Raw genomic sequence first — 14,315 nt, forward strand, 5'->3', positions numbered from 1 at the left:
TCACCGCAATCTGCGGCTCTTTTGGTCCTATTCATCGACCTTATACTGCATGGATGGTGTCCTGGAATTTTAATATAGGTTAGTTTCCCCTCCCCCTTCCCTTTGTGATTAATAAAGCAACAGTTTTAACAGTCTTATAGCGTTCCCGACAGTGATTTAATTTTGATAGGTGGAACGTATACTCTATACCATTTATATCAGTGAAATTTTCTTTAAAGATAGTGCTTGAGAGTGATGGCAGGCTTTCTGGCAGCGGGTATTTGTAGTGAAAAATGGGATGAGGAGGCTAAAGTGGTTTTCTCTGAGGCAGATCTACCCCCCACCAACCGCACATTAAGCATCACTGGTTCATTTAAACTACTCACCAAAATCTACAAAGACCAAGTCAGAGGGTGGTGGGAAATTCAAACCCTTGAAACCTATATTCAACACCAAATAGTTCCCAGAGGTATGCGGATCCCCTTCCTTCCATCTAATAGAATTCAGTCCTCAGAGTTCCGCAAGAAGTGGGAAAAAGAGGCTGTGGGAAGTTCCCTTAGACTTATGGCATTGTTGTTGGAGGAGGAAAAGGCTCTGTATACTAAAAATACCACATTGTTGCAGGAGCAAATTGCAGAAGTGAGCAAATTCTCCAGTAACTCTGATTTTACACGTAAGGAGGTCTTTTTGCAACAGACGGTGGAACGATTCACAGCCCAGCTCAAAGAGCGCAAACATTCCCAATTCTTAAGAGACAAGGCGGATTTTAAAGAAGGGCGCATTCTTGATTTTGCGACCAAAACCGCAAGGACTCTTGAGGTTGAGACAGAACCTTCATCCTCAGAGGGCGAGACGGAATTGGAAGGTACTTCCTACCAGAATAGCCAATACCCCATCTTCCAGCCCTCTAACAAGGGACCTAGAGGGAGAGGAGGTAGAGGTAGGAATTCCAGATCACGGGGAGGTTTTTTAGGGAACCAAACTACGAGATCCTAAAGCCTCGGAAACAGCAAAAACCAATAGCACACCATCAGAGAATGGGTGCTACTTGTTATGAGACTGTGGATTCTCCATTGAAAGACAGGTCTAAGGATAGGTTGCAAATTATCAACTTGTCTGATAGGTCCCTTACGGAGGTAGAATTGGAACTGCTTAGCAAGGGTCTATCATTTGTTCCCACCTGCTCGTTTAGCTCCTTCGAATGGGTCAAGGATTTGACCCTATTCGTAAGGAAACTGAAATGGAAAAAATTCTTTGCGACACATAACCAACAACAATGCAATGAATTGGGTGTTGATATACAGGACCTACCTGATGTCCAATTATTGGCATCCCTGATGGAGGAAGGGAGTAGGGATGTGGGTGAGGGTCCATTTACGGACCTCAAATTGCCCTCTACCAAAAACCCGCCCCTTAGTGATGGCACACCACCTGACATCTTTCTTAAGGTCGTGACAGATCAACTGAGAATGCTTGACACATCCAGGGGGACTGAGCCCAATCTCCGTAAAAGGGAGATCGATGCCCTTATCTCACTGGAAGGCGACAACTCCCTTGTCATTAAACCGTCGGACAAGGGAGGGAACATTGTCGTTATGAATTGTGAACAGTATAAGACCATGTGTCTTAACATTCTCAGTGATGTATCATGCTATCGTGTGCTGGAATCTAATCCAACGGAGATGTTCAGGAGGCAATTGAAATTGATACGTGGATAGGATTTTACGACCCTTTGCGGTATCCCTATCCTCGTATGTACGTGATTCTATGGATGTGATCAAAAAAGTAGAAGGAATATATCTTGGTGAGAACGTTATGCTGGCCAGCCTGGATGTCGAGGCCTTGTACAGTTCCATACCCCATGAAAGGGGGTGTGAAGTTGTAGCCTCATTTCTTAGCCAACGTGGCACCCATTGCTGGCAGCATAACGAGTTTATTCTTGAACTTATGAAGTTTGTCCTTGAACACAACTGTTTTCTTTTTGATCATCGCATGTACCACCAGCTCAGGGGAGTGGCGATGGGGAGCCCCTGTGCCCCGACCTTCGCAAATCTCTACCTGGGCTGGTGGGAACGTGAGGTTGTGTTCGCGGACAATCAGAGATGGGCTGGCCACATTAATTTGTGGTTACGCTTCATCGATGATGTGTTGATTTTATGGTCTGGGAGTGTTGAGGACTTCGATCGGTTTGTCTCAGACCTTAATGTAAACACTATGGGATTATTCTTCACATCGGAGATTCATGAATCTCAAATCAACTTTCTGGATTTGACCGTCTTCAAGGACAGGATGGGTAACATTGGCACGCGGCTATTCCGCAAAGAGACTGCGACCAACAGCCTCCTTAGTTGGGACAGTTGCCACCCCCTGCCCCTGAAGAGGGGAATTCCAAAAGGGCAATACCTTCGGGTAAGACGCAACTGCTCCAGCATGTCGGACTTTAGAACGGCATCCAGTGACCTACGAACTAGATTTAGGAGTAGGGGGTACCCGCAACATGTACTAACCAAGGCATACCAGCATTCACTGGCACAAAACCGGGATACCCTCCTTACCCCCAGGCCAGGATCGGTGGAAATGGACCAGTTGCGCATCATAGCCACATATGATGAAGCGCACAACACAGTACGAGAGTTGCTGACAACCTATTGGGGTATTTTAAAATCCGACCCCGATATTGGAGACATGATAGGCGACTTACCTCTGATTACGTATAGACGTGGACGTAGTTTGAGAGATCGCCTGGTTCATAGCTTCTTTCAGGCTCCGACCACATCTACGTGGTTGAGTACCAGTCTCAAAGGCACCTTTGGCTGTGGTGGTTGCGTGGCCTGCCCAGCAATCCAGACTGGCGCCACATTCATCTGTAGCGTCACTGAACAGAGGTTCAATATCAGATCATTTGTCAATTGCAAAACGAGAGGCCTGGTATATTTGGCCACTTGTGTTTGCAGTAAACAATATGTGGGTAAAACCACAAGGGAATTCCGTAGAAGAATAGCGGAACACCTAAATGACATCCGCAAAGGGGCTGATACCCCTATTGCCAGACATATATCAACTATGCATAATGGTGATGTGGATGTCATTAAATTTCAGGCTGTGGAAGTAGTCAGAAGATCGCCAAGAGGAGGCGACTTCGACAGGCGTTTACTACAAAAAGAAACACAGTGGATTTATCGCCTATATGCGCTCCAGCCCCAGGGACTAAATGAGTATAATTCCTTTGTGTGTTTCCTCTAGATCCCTAAATCTGGAGGGCAGCGGTGAAAATTAGGAGTGATAACACACGGCCCGTGATCCCTGTGTCCAAGTAGGATGACCATGAGTGTCTCTACGTCATTAGTTGGCACTAATGTGATTACCTAGGCCACTGACAGGATCTTTAGATAGCTGGGGCATGCAAGTGTAATCAATGGTTGTAGACTGTTCATAGTATACTATACCAAACATTGCCCCTTTTGCCCATACAGGGATCACCATGTATATTCATCACGTATATCCGCCCAACCATAGTGTTATTATGCCGGTTTATGTCCTCAATATAATACAAGTCAGGGTATACCACTTTATGATCCTTGCCCCAATCGCTGCTGTACCTATGCCGCCGGATCAATAAGTCGCCATATATATCACCTCAAATTATAATGCAGGAGTGTTGTGACATTCCTCTGGGCCGGCCTTACAGAGGGGGCGGCACAATGGGGGCGGGACGGATGATTCGGCGATGCCGCGCCTCCTGTATCCTCATTGGCCGCCCTGTAGGCGTGGCTCAGCAGAGGGGAGGAGGACTCTCCTTATATCTCGTGCATCTGAGTGGCCGCGTTCGGCCACCTCGTACTTACAGCTGCAGTCTCTGTAACTGAGGCTCAGCAGCTTGGATTGATTGTCCCGATATTCACACCATCATGCTCCTGACGAGCCTATTATGGCGAAACGCGTCGAGTGTGGTGTGGGGATGAATTTATTTTCATATGTGTCTGCATTGCGCTCACACTGCAGTTGAGGTCTGCGGTTCTCAGCCCTCTGCAGATTGATGAGCAATCGCAATTCAGCTTTTTCTGATCCACCCAGCTTTAGCTTAGATCCATTGATTCGTGCTTGCAGGGCCGATTCTTAGACATCTGATTCAACCTGAACGGATGGATTCAATTGAGATCGGCTTTTGCAGGCAGATGTTTATCACTGGATTAGTCCATGATTAATTTTAGTCCAGGGATCCACCAGCTGGTAGTGGTTCAGAGCACCGTGACCGCGCAATAGTGCCTACTCCTGTGGAATTGAAATAGCACGGCCCTATGGCCCTATGCTCCAATCAGCAGTACAGCACTAGCCTGCGGTATTTCTAGTGACCCCATCCACAGCTGCAATCACCGCAATCTGCGGCTCTTTTGGTCCTATTCATCGACCTTATACTGCATGGATGGTGTCCTGGAATTTTAATATAGGTTAGTTTCCCCTCCCCCTTCCCTTTGTGATTAATAAAGCAACAGTTTTAACAGTCTTATAGCGTTCCCAACGACAGTGATTTAATTTTGATAGGTGGAACGTATACTCTATACCATTTATATCAGTGCAATTCTTATACTACCTTATCAGGCTGCTGCCACTTATGTCCGGACACTTTTTATTTCAAAAGGACCCCCGTTTGCCCGCTGTGTTCCCCATTTATTTTGTCTCCTCATATGCAAATAAGAACTTGAGCTCCTACTCCCTGGCTAAGAGCGGGGCGCTGCGATTGGATGCACTCGCTGCCAGGGAGAAGATAACCATGCCCAGCAGAACTAAAATGTCAACGCCTACTATAACCAAGTCGCCTCATTTTGACATGAGGCGACAAAACAAACGGGGAGCACAGCGGGCGAACGGGGGGTCCTTTTAAAAAAAAATAAGTGTCCGGACATAAGTGACAGCAGCCCGATAACGTATTATAAGAATTGCACACACTTTTTTTGATGAAAGGTCCTCTTTAAAGTTATTACCACATAAATTGGCACGTAAGATTTACAAGAAATGGCTCTGTCGGGAAGTGGGAAATGGCCCGGATGTTAAGTGGTTAATAGTTGTTGGACAAACACCGCCATACATGCTCAATTTTTCAGAACATGTATGTGTTTTAAGTAGGGAGGGAGCATAAAACCAATGTCAGACACCTATGGTACAAGTGCTTATCTCCTGGGACAACAAAAGAACTGGGAGAAAAATTTATATTTGCGATTTTTCTCTCCCCTGACATTATCTGTCTGGGGAGAGTCTCGAGCTCTCCATGCAGATTAGATTGTCAGCTGGTTCATCTGACAATACACTAATATGCTCTGGCCTTGAGTCTCAAAATATTTCAAATTATGAGTGTTGACATAAATATAAGATATGAAATGATAAAACTGGCCATACACTGCAATGTTTCTCTGCCAGGCCTACTGGTTGCAAGATTCCAAATGAAGTTTCCAAAAAAAGCAAAGTGAATTAGACTTAAAACCAATTGGGTACCCAGTTATTTATCAGTACTATGTCCAGTAAGGCTACTTTCAATACTGGCGTTTCTGGGTCCGCTTGTGAGATCCGGTTCAGGGCTCTCACAAGTGGCCCAAAATGTATCAGTTCAGCCCCAATGCATTCTGCATGGATAAGGATCTGTTCAGAATGCATAAATTTGGCTGTGTTTGGTCTCTGTTGCGTTTTTTAGATGGTCACTAAAACGCAGCTTGCAGCATTTTGGTGACCGTCTGACTATGCGGAGCCAAACGGATCCGTCCTGACTTACAATGTAAGTAAATGGGGACAGATCCGTTTTTCACTGATACAATATGGTGCAATTGAAAACTGATCCGTCCCCCATTGACTTTCAATGTAAGTCATGACGGATCCGTTTTGACTTAGACTTTTTTTTTTTATGAATAATGCAAACAGATCCGTTACCAATGGATACAAGCATTTGCATTATTGGTACGGATCCATCTGTGCAGATGCAAGACGGATCCGCACTAAACGCCAGTGTGAAAGTAGCCTATATTGTATGGATTATAAACACATTGTCTCAATAAACATGATCTACTCCTGGTGCCTGTTTATATAATATAGGTTGTTTAACCCCTTAGTGACCACCCATATGCCTTTTTAAGGCAGTCACTAAGGGGCGCGGGGAGTAGGGACCCGGCTCTCACATGAGAACCAGGGCCCTGCTCTAACAGCCTGGAACAGCAGGAGTGCCAATCCGGGCTGTTTAACACTTTGCATGCCGCGGGCAATGCCGCCCGCAGCATGTAAAGTGCTGACAGAGGGAGCGGACTCCCTCTGTCTCCCATTGGCACCCAACAATTGCGATCGCAGGGTGCCGATGTGTATAAAGGCTGCCTGGGGTCTGATGTAGTTCCCAGACCAGCCTTGAGTAATTTTCAGCAGGCTGCGCCTCTCTGGTGCAGCCTACTGGTCAATGTCAGAATAGCATTGCCATTAGTGGACTGTATTTTAAAAGCAATCAAAAAGCTGTCTATTATAGCCCCCTTGTGGGACTATTAAAGGGGGTGGCCACCATAAGTATAAAAATCAATAAAGTGCCCCAGACAATAACTAAAGCCAAGAGGAATTTGTATCATGACAGATATACTGTATATACATTCACCTAAAGAATTATTAGGAACACCTGTTCTATTTCTCATTAATGCGATTATCTAGTCAACCAATCACATGACATTTGCTTCAATGCATGTAGGGTTGTGGTCCTGGTGAAGACAATCTCCTGAACTCCAAACTGGTTGTCAGAATGGGAAAGAAAGGTGATTTAAGCAATTTTGAGCGTGGCATGGTTGTTGGTGCCAGACGGGCCGGTCAGAGTATTTCACAATCTGCTCAGTTACTGGGATTTTCACGCACAACCATTTCTAGGGTTTACAAAGAAAGGTGTGAAAAGGGAAAAACATCCAGTATGCGGCAGTCCTGTGGGCGAAAATGCCTTGTTGATGCTAGAGGTCAGAGGAGAATGAGCCGACTGATTCAAGCTGATAGAAGAGCAACGTTGACTGAAATAACCACTTGTTACAACCGAGGTATGCAGCAAAGCATTTGTGAAGCCACAACACGCACAACCTTGAGGCGGATGGGCTACAACAGCAGAAGACCCCACCGGGTACCACTCATCTCCACTACAAATAGGAAAAAGAGGCTACAATTTGCACGAGCTCAGCAAAATTGGACTGTTAAAGACTGGAAAAATTATGCCTGGTCTGTTGAGTCTCGATTTCTGTTGTCTGAATTTGTCATAAACAGAATGAGAACATGTATCCATCATGCCTTGTTACCACTGTGCAGGCTGGTGGTGGTGGTGTAATGGTGTGGGGGATGTTTTCTGGGCACAAGTTAGGCCCCTTAGTGCCAATTGGCCATCGTTTAAATGCCATGGGCTACCTGAGCATTGTTTCTGACCATGTCCATCCCTTCATGACCACCATGTACCCATCCTCTAATGGCTACTTCCAGCAGGATATGGGGTCATTGTCCAACTAAACGCAAACCGGATGAAATAGCATGCCGCTGCAAGATGCTGTGGTAGCCATGCTGGTTCAGTATGCCTTCAATTTTGAATAAATCCCCAACAGTGTCACCAGGAAAGCACCCCCACACCATCACACCTCCTCCTCCATGCTTGACAGTGGGAACCAGGCATGTGGAGTCCATCCGTTCACCTTTTCTGCGTCGCACAAAGACACAGTGGTTAGAACCAAAGATCTCAAGTTTGGACTCATCAGACCAAAGCACAGATTTCCACTCGTCTAATGTCCATTCCATGCCCAAACATGTTTTTTCTGCTTGTTGCCTGTCCTTAGCAGTGGTTTCCTAGCAGATATTCTACCATGAAGGCCTGATTCACACAGTCTCCTCTTAACAGTTGTTCTAGAGATGTGTCTGCTGCTAGAACTCTGTGTGGGATTGACCTGGTCTCTAATCTGAGCTGCTGTTAACCTGCGATTTCTGAGGCTGGTGACTCGGATGAACTTATCCTCCGCAGCAGAGATGACTCTTGGTCTTCCTTTCCTGGGGCGGTCCGCATGTGTGCCAGTTTCTTTGTAGCGCTTGATGGTTTTTGTGACTGCACTTGGGGACACTTTCAAAGCTCATCAAGAGAATGCCAAGAGTGTGCAAAGCAGTAATCAAAGCAAAAGGTGGCTACTTTGAAGAACCTAGAATATGACATATTTTCAGTTGTTTCACACTTTTTTGTTATGTATATAATTCCACATGTGTGAATTCATAGTTTTGATGCCTTCAGTGTGAATCTACAATTTTGGTCTGTACTGTATATATATATATATATATATATATATATACACACACACACACACACAAAATCAAAGTCCTTGCTGGCTAGATGTCCTGCTTTCCCTGTTGGTTGCAGGGGGCGTGGTCTAACAGAAACGGTGGGCGTGGCTTAGCGGGTCGGCTGTGTGGTGATATTGCAGGGGGGGATTGGGATTGACAAGTAGCTTCTGCAGTAGGGACTCGGAATGTTTTTCTCACAGCCAGCTTCTGACAGGAATCAGCTGTTTGTAGAGAGGGAACAAGCAGATGATTCCTGTCACAGTTGGAGCGGGCAGCAGGGAACCGATCACTGACAGGAGCAGACTGCACATGCGCATGGACGAGCTTCCTCTTAAGCTCCTCCATGTCACGTGCAGCCATGGACGATTTCAGCTGCAAGGTAGAGCAGGACTAAGGCCCCTTTCACACGGGCGTCATTTTTTTGGCCCGGCTAAGAGCCGGGTGCGTTGCGGGAAAATGCGCGATTTTTTCTGCGCAAGTGCAAAACATTGTCATGCGTTGCACTCGCGTGAGAAAAATCGCGCATGTTTGGTACCCAAACCCGAACTTCTTCATAGAAGTTCGGGCTTGGGATTGATGTTCTGAAGATTGTATTATTTTCCCTTATAACATGGTTATAAGGGAAAATAATAGCATTCTGAATACAGAATGCATAGTAAACCAGCGCTAGAGGGGTTAAAATAAAATAAAAAATTATTTAACTCACCTTAGTCCACTTGCTCGCGAAGCCGGCATCTCCTTGTGTCTCCGCTGCTGATGAACAGGACCTGGGGTGAGCTACTCCATTAAATACAGGTTAAGGACCTTCGATGACGTCACTCCGGTCATCACATGGTACGTCACATGATCTTTTACCATGGTGATTCACCATGGTAAAAGATCATGTGATGACCGGAGTGACGTCATCGAAGGTCCTTAAGCTCTATTTAATGGAGTAGCTCATCCCAGGTCCTGTTCATCAGCAGCGGAGACACAAGGAGATGCCGGGCTTCGCGAGCAAGTGGACTAAGGTGAGTTAAATTATTTTTTATTTTATTTTAACCCCTCTAGCGCTGGTTTACTATGCATTCTGTATTCAGAATGCTATTATTTTCCCTTATAACCATGTTATAAGGGAAAATAATAATGATCGGGTCTCCATCCCGATGGTCTCCTAGCAACCATGCGTGCAAATCGCACGGCATCCGTACTTGCTTGCGGGTGCCATCCGATTTTCACACCCCCCATTCACTTCTATGGGGCCTGCGTCACGTCAAAATCGGAAAATATAGAGCATGCTGCGATTTCAACTGAACGCACAAGTGATGTGTTAAAAACATCGCTCATGTGCGCAGCCCCATAGAAATGAATGGGTCAGGATTTAGTGCGGGTGCCATACGTTCGCCGCACGGATCGCACCCGCACGGAAAACTCGCCCGTGTGAAAGGGGCCTAAGGGTCGTGGCTAATAACTGAAAAAGAAGCAGGCAGGTGTGTTTAATGAAGTATATTAGGAACTTCATTTTTTCCCTGCCTGCCACATTGTAGTGGAGAGTATTTAAAGAGTGGCCAACCCCTTCAAGTGTTGAAAAAAAGTTTAACAAAAGCTCATTTATTCAATAAAAAAATCCCATTAAAAAATTACCCTTTTTTTCTATTGAAAATACTCTTCCCCATATGTTTGGTATTTTCATGTCAAAAATGTCACGCAAATTATACCCTACGGTGAACGCCGTAAAAAATAAAAATAAATAAAAATTGCTAATTTATTCTTAGTCACTGAAAAAACTTAATAACAAGCGATCAAACAGCGCCATTTACTCCAAAATTATACCAATCAAAAATACAAGTCACCCGCCAAAAAAATTAAGCCCTCACACAACTCCATATAAAGAAAAAGAAAAAAGTTATGAGTCTTGGGAAGTGTCAATGCAAAAAAAAATATATATTCTTTTAGGGGGGTTTATTGCATAAAAGTAGTAAAACTTAAAAAAAAAACTATATCTATTTGGTATCACTGTAATGGTACTGACCCAGAGAATAAAGATATTATGTTATTTATACCGAAAAATGAATGCCGCAAAAAATATAATGTAAAAACGCAGTGGCAGTATAGTTGTTTTCCCCATCTCCCTCCCAGAAAGAGTTAATAAAAGTTAATTCGAAAGAAATGTGTAACGAAAAATGGCGCCATTAAAATCTACAACTTGTCCTGCAAAAAACAAGCCCTCATAAAGCTATATCGACGGAAAAATAAAAAAGTTATAGCTCCTGGAAAGAGACGATGAAAAAAGGGAAGAAAGCTGTTGGTCAGTAAGGCCCAAAACAGGCTGGTCACTAAGGGGTTAGTCACTGTTTAATGGAGAGAACAGAAAAAGACTGGACATTATATGGGGCTCAGTAATTCTGGGCAACTCAGTGTTTCTCGGCAACAGTAAATGTAAAATATAATTTAACTTATCATACAGAATATATGCAGTTTCTTACTTGATGGTCCAGCAATCCAACATAAGTTGATACATTTCTGTAGGACAGTTTGTAGGACATAACAAACGCTCATTTCTCTCAATAAAACTCAGAACTTCTGTACCTTTGAGTTTCTATAAAATAAAATGGACTTTTCTTGAGTTATTTTATAAATATGTCTTTAATAATGAACAGGACAAGTGTTAGCATACCAGGTAGACCAGATGGTGAACAAAGCAAGTTACAAAGCATATCCAAATCTAATAACAATACTACAGGAGGAATGAGCATGCCTTTCCTGGGCAATATAACAATGCTGTAAATACCGGTGGATAAATAGCAAGCCAAAAGAAGGGAAGACTGGCTAAAGGAAATGTAGCAAATTAGAAAAGAGATGGGGTAATTAGAAAAAAAAAAAAGCAGGAATCCATCCAATGTGTAATTACATTAATTTAAGTGCTCCTCATAGTAAGGGTACTGCAACCAGTGCAACCATGTTTTTGTTAACCACTACAGGATCGCCGCACGCAGGATTGCGTCCTGGCGGCGGCCCTGTTATTCCTCCTGGACGCGCTGGTGCACCCTCTCGTGAGACACGAGATTTCAGGCAAAGTCGGCCCGCGCATGCGCATTGTGGGTCGGCAAAAGTTAAAGTAGTATTTAGTCACAAGCCTGCCAGCCAATGATCATTGCTGGCAGGCTGGTGATTTTCAAAAAAAAATCAAATCAGAAGCCATTTAACACCTTATATTTATAAATGATATCACAGTGAGTACACCAAACAGTACACTTAGCCCCCAGATCACCCCCCCATTACCCCAATTAACCCCTTGATCGCCCCTGTGAATCACCTAATGAAAGGGAAAAAAGTGATCAGTGCAAACTGTCACTTATTTTTTTTCACTAGTATTGACGGTTAGGTTTAGGATAGTTTAGGCCCCTTTGTTAGGCAGTTAGCGTCGGTTAGCGCCCAGTCCACCGCACCGCAGTCGCTGATTAGCGTATCGCTAATCAGCATTTGTACTTTTATAGTATCTGTAAGTGATCAGAATTGATCACAGTCAGATCTATAATAGTATTAGTGTCACCTTAGCTCGCCCTTCACCCAAAACGCAGTGTTTGCCCGTTCAGGTCTGATCGGTCGCCCACACGTGCGTTCACCCACACCCGCCCCGCCGCAGTGACAAAAAAAATTATTATTTTTTGATCACTGCACAATCACTTTTCAAACGCTGCAGCGATAAAAAAAAAATATCAGTTTTGATATTTTTTATCAATCGCAGCGGCTTCCGGTACTTTGCTAGCCTCCCATTTGTAAGACAGGCTTGCTTTTTTTCTTGGGTAGTCTCAGGGAATACCCCCTAAATGTAGTTGTCCAAATGGCAAATAGGGGGTATTCTTCTGAAGAGGCCTACAGGCTTCTGACCCAGTCGGATGAGGAATGGGAACCCTCATCTGACGAATCTAGCGGGTCAGAATACGAACCTGTAGAAAGCAGTGGCAGTCTGACCCAAAGTTCGGACGAGGAGGTTGAGGTCCCTGATACCACAAGGCGTACCCGGCCCCGTGTTGCTAGACGACAGGTTGCACAGGATCCGCTTCAAGGGCAGCAGAGTGGGGCTGGCGCTGTCGGATTACGTGGTGAGGCATACACCAGCAGCGCAGCCCATCCTGGACTTAGTACCAGCACTGCCGTACAACATGGTGAAGTGGCGAGCACCAGAAGGGCAGTTGAAGCTGGTACGGTGGCACGTGCATTGGTTCCCCCGTCGCAGCCACTCACAGGCCCGTAGAGCCCCTAGAGTCCCTGAGGTGCTGGCAAACCCTGATTGGCAGCCCCCAACCTCAGCCCCAGTAGTTCCCCCTTTCACCGCCCAGTCTGGAGTTCGGGTTGAGACAGCTCAGATCGGATCGGCACTGTTTTTTTTTAGCTGTTCTTGACTGCGGAGCTGTTGGACTTAGTCGTGGCAGAAAGAAATCGATATGCCACTCAATTTATAGCCGCCAACCCGGGGAGCTTTTATGCCCAGTCTTTCCGGTGAAAACCCGTCCAAGTTTCCAAAATTAAAACTTTTCTGGGACTTCTCTTCAACATGGGCCTAACAAAAAAGCATGAATTGCGGTCATATTGGTCCACGAACCCAATTCATCACATGCCCATGTTCTCTGCTGCCATGTCCAGGACACGATTTGAGACCATCCTGCGTTTCCTGCACTTTAGTGACAACAGCACCTGGATGTATTTCCTGGATGTATTTCTGGAGCTTAATAATATTACAGGCTATAGCTACTAGAGAGGGGTCGTTGATCCAAGGAGTTATTCTGATTGTCTGATTGGAGTCGGGAAGGAATTTTTTATTCCCCTAAAGTGGGGAAAATTGGCTTCTACCTCACAGTTTTTATTTTTTTGCCTTCCTCTGGATCAACTTGCAGGATAACAGGCCGAACTGGATGGACAAATGTCTTTTTTCGGCCTTATGTACTATGTTACTATGTTACCTCTCGTCCCAGAGGCCACCCAGCTTTTGACCGGCTCCACAAAATTCGGCCCCTCATAGACCACTTTAACACCAAATTTGCAGATTTGTATACCCCTGAGCAAAACATCTGCGTAGACGAGTCCCTTATACATTTTACCTTGGCTTGGTATGTATTGTTTGAAGCCAAGGCGCCCGGTATGGGGTCAAATTGTATAAGCTCTGTGAAAGGGCCACAGGCTATACGCACAAATTTCATGTCTATGAGGGTAAAGATCAGACCCTAGAGCTAGTCGGTTGCCCTGACTACCTGGGGAGCAGTGGGAAGACAGTCTGGGACTTGGTGTCACCCTTATTTGGCAAGGGGTACCATCTTTATGTGGACAATTTTTACACAAGTGTGCCCCTCTTCAGGCATTTGTTTTTAGAACAGATTGGCTGCTGGGGCTTCTCCCAACGGCTCGTTACCATCCGTCTTGCAAGGGGGGAGAGGGCTGCCTTGTTTAGCAAAGAACTGCTCGCGGTGAAATGGAGAGACAAGCGTGACGTTTACATGCTTTCCTCCATTCACGCAGACACGACAATCCAAATTGAACGAGCAACCAGTGTCATTGAAAAGCCCCTCTGTGTCCACGAATATAATTCGCTCATGGGAGGGGTGGACTTCAATGACCAGATGTTGGCTCCCTATTTACTTTCCTGCAGAACCAGACGCTGGTATAAGAAGGTGTCTGTATATTTGATTCAATTGGCTGTATATAATAGTTTTGTTCTCTACAGTAAGGCTGGGAGAACAAGATCCTTCCTCAAATTTCAGGAAGAGATCATCGAGAACCTCCTGTATCCAGGAGGTTCCGTGGCCCCAACCACCAGTGTAGTGAGCCATCTAGTGAGCGACATTTCCCCAGTGTTGTTGCTGGTACCTCAAACCAACCGCCACCCCGAAAAAAATGTTGTGTCTGTAGCAGGAGTGGAATAAGGCGTGAAACCCGCTATTTCTGTCCTGACTGCCCTGACCACCCTGCCCTATGCTTAGAGGAGTGTTTCCGGAAGTACCACACATAGGTACACTTAGCATAGGGATTGAATCTCACAGGAC

The 14,315-nt window shown here is 45.2% G+C and overlaps 1 protein-coding gene across 4 annotated transcripts in view; it reads right to left on the reverse strand.

Annotated features, from left to right (window-relative positions):
• Positions 1-14,315, reverse strand: part of LOC122946439 (tyrosine-protein kinase ZAP-70) — a 735,844-nt gene that overhangs the window by 59,169 nt on the left and 662,360 nt on the right. For all 4 annotated transcript variants that reach the window (XM_044306106.1, XM_044306080.1, XM_044306087.1 and 1 more), the window contains one exon: positions 10,761-10,873. In XM_044306106.1, the coding sequence (XP_044162041.1) occupies positions 10,761-10,873 (113 nt within the window). The remainder of the gene's footprint in view (positions 1-10,760; positions 10,874-14,315) is intronic.

The sequence above is a fragment of the Bufo gargarizans genome, chromosome 1, assembly GCF_014858855.1.
Source record: "Bufo gargarizans isolate SCDJY-AF-19 chromosome 1, ASM1485885v1, whole genome shotgun sequence".
Lineage (NCBI taxonomy): Eukaryota > Metazoa > Chordata > Amphibia > Anura > Bufonidae > Bufo > Bufo gargarizans.